This window comes from Branchiostoma belcheri, unplaced genomic scaffold (genome assembly GCF_001625305.1).
Source record: "Branchiostoma belcheri isolate BF01 breed outbred unplaced genomic scaffold, Haploidv18h27 scaffold5, whole genome shotgun sequence".
Taxonomy (NCBI): Eukaryota; Metazoa; Chordata; class Leptocardii; order Amphioxiformes; family Branchiostomatidae; genus Branchiostoma; species Branchiostoma belcheri.
This window is the reverse complement of record NW_017804131.1, coordinates 7751543-7754324: the sequence shown is the minus strand read 5'-3', so window position 1 is coordinate 7754324 and position 2782 is coordinate 7751543. Positions and strand designations below refer to the sequence as shown.

General features: G+C 42.2%; 1 protein-coding gene across 2 annotated transcripts in view; it reads left to right on the top strand.

Annotated features, from left to right (window-relative positions):
• Positions 1–216: 216 nt before the first annotated feature.
• The window catches only part of LOC109480036 (serine--pyruvate aminotransferase-like), a 9136-nt gene continuing 6570 nt past the window's right edge, over positions 217–2782 (top strand). Inside the window, exon 1 of one of the 2 annotated variants that reach the window (XM_019782180.1) lies at positions 217–550. In XM_019782180.1, the coding sequence (XP_019637739.1) occupies positions 266–550 (285 nt within the window). In that variant the 5' untranslated portion in view covers positions 217–265. The remainder of the gene's footprint in view (positions 551–2782) is intronic. The other variant, XM_019782179.1, reaches the window with a different exon arrangement.

Here is a 2782-nt window from a genome sequence, read left to right as displayed (position 1 = left end):
CAAAACTATTGTCGAGACCTCTCCATAGCTTCTGACAATTATGATAAGTTTTATATGTCTTTCCTAAGTGCTACACGCCTTACAAACTGGCTCCTTATAGCACTGAGATTGTTGTCTGCAATTCAGGTAAATTTTGATACTAGATGCACTTTTTGTCCTATCTGCTAGATGTCTCTGCTGACGCATAAAATTACGCATGTGTACAAAGAGTCCTATCGCCTCCCTGCACAAAAAAGAAAACCACTTGTTTCATTCCAAACCAACCATGCTTTTTCTTACACGCTGGCGCAGAGTTTTTACCCCAACAACTTCTTTTGTCCTCCGACTGTATCACATGTCCTCCCCCATGAGCTCAGTAGGTCAGTCCGCCCCCAAGATGGCCGACAAGGAGAGTTCGGTGGAAAGTTTCCCTCCGCCCCAGGAGCTTCTGACTCCGCTGAGGGTCCCGCAGAAAACCCTGCTAGGCCCCGGCCCGTCCAATGCGTCTCCGAGGGTCCTTGCTGCGAGTGCCTTGCCGCTGTTGGGGCATCTTCACCCCGAGTTTTTGCAGGTACGTACGCACGGAGAGGCTACGGGGCGGATGTTTGGTTTGTTTGTTTAGGCTAGGGTGTCTTGGAAAGTTCACAGTTTGACCGCAGTTGACCCCGAACTTTGGAACCTCCTACTCTACAGTTTCATATACATAGCCACGTCACACAGTTTATGAAATATCGCACAATCTCTTTTAAAGGATACAGACTTTCATTTACTAGAGAAAACGACCTAGTTTGATATGCAAATACGTAGCTACCTGTCACATTATAGCCCTATTACCTCTGACGAAGTATTGATTTATGATTTAACGATACAAAAGAACTATAGAAAGCCTCAGCAAACTTACATACTTTGAGTACAATTTAAACCGTAGAATACATGAAAAGTCGCAAAGTAGAAGGTATTGGTAAGATACTTGTAGCTTTATTAATCCTTGCCTGGCCTTTGCTGTTTTGAAATTTGAGCTGACTCTACCCTCTTTGGCCTCTTTGCCCCTCCCCCACCCTCAAGGTTTGTTGATAATTTATTACCGCAGCTCAGTTGGGCACAACCGGTTCTAGCTCAGGAGTGCATTGTGGTCTAGATGAGAAAATTTTCCAAGCTGATTATAATGCAAGTTGTCTAAAGGCTATAATTTAGTTCAATGCATTACCGGTACCTACTGAAGTCCTTACAAGTTACATATTAATCTGGATAGGTATGGAAGAAGCTAAGTGCAAACTTTGCCCCTCAGATTTCTCAGAATTGTTTCTAAAATGATATAATTATGATGTTTAAGGTTACATCAACAAAATTGAGATGGTGGAGAAAAATTTTAGGGTGGGTATAACAAAATAATTTATTTTATAAAGCCTGTACCAGGCTTTGAGAGGAGGCTGGAAAGAGTAGAAATTGGCCAAATAGGGAGATAACATGCCCAGGGAGTTGTTTCACTAGAAAGTACAGTTTGCGGCAAAGTGTACTCTTTAGTGGACCAACTCTCTTTGACCAACTTTTGGGGGCGGATGAAAGCTAAAAAGGCTGACACTCAGGCAATTACACTGCATTGTACATTGAACAACTGTCGAGAAATAAAGTTCATTCCGATTATGTTTACCTTTGCAGAAGGAAAACATTGTTTTTGCTCTGTTTCTTCTTCTTCTTCAAACAAATAAGGTCAATGACCTGAACCAGACACCTGTCACCATGATAACTGGTGTTGGGTTACATCATGTTGCAATTTTACAGCAGGAGGGATTTAGACTCCTGTCTGACCATATATATGAATGTGTTTAAGTAAGAATTAACAGAGCAGACCATATGCGAAGGTAAACAAATTATGCATTTTATAGTAAAACGTTAAACTTTATTCCAACACACTATTTACAGGGATCAAATTTTCAGCGACTACTGTCGCCTTCATCAGGATAACTAATGACCAATCACTTCACAACGTGATCTCGCGAGAGTTACGGTTTACAAACACAGTGCGCAGAATCTTCGCTTCACACGGTATCTCCACCTCCTTAAAACCCACCAACACACTGAAACAGCTTCTCGTAGCACCGAAGGACAAAACACCCAAAGAAGAGAAGTGTGGCGTAGTGTACTGTATTCCATGTCAGGGAACCACGAGGCAGGGGACCTGCGAAGAATCGTACATTGGCGAATCAGAATGTTCACTAAGGACCAGATTTCTTGAACACAAACGCCCCAGCTCACTGTCATCTGAAGTTTCTCAACACATCCACATCGAATCACCGGGCCACACAGTCTCTCTGGACAAAGTTAGAATACTGGACACTGAACAGGACTACTTGCTAAGAGGCATTAAGGAGGCTATATATATCAGAGCACTTCAGCCTTCACTTAATAGAGATGGTGGACGATATAAACTCCCTGGCACTTTTGATCAATTGCTTACGTCACGTATCAGTAAAGTCTCGTGTGAGTGAAGTCACGTGTTTGTAAACCGTAACTCTCGCGAGATCACGTTGTGAAGTGATTGGTCATTAATTATCCTGATGAAGGCGACAGTAGTCGCTGAAAATTTGATCCCTGTAAATAGTGTGTTGGAATAAAGTTTAACGTTTTACTATATTCACATCATGTATTTTCATGCATTTCACTATCAGGCCACACCAAGTAAATTTTATGGATGACGTCCGCGCGCGCATTGATTTTGGCCTGTTCCTAGAAAAAAAAAAAGAAATTCCGCTTCCTGTAACTATGACCAAAGAGTCACGACAGTGCCGCAAATCGTCAGATT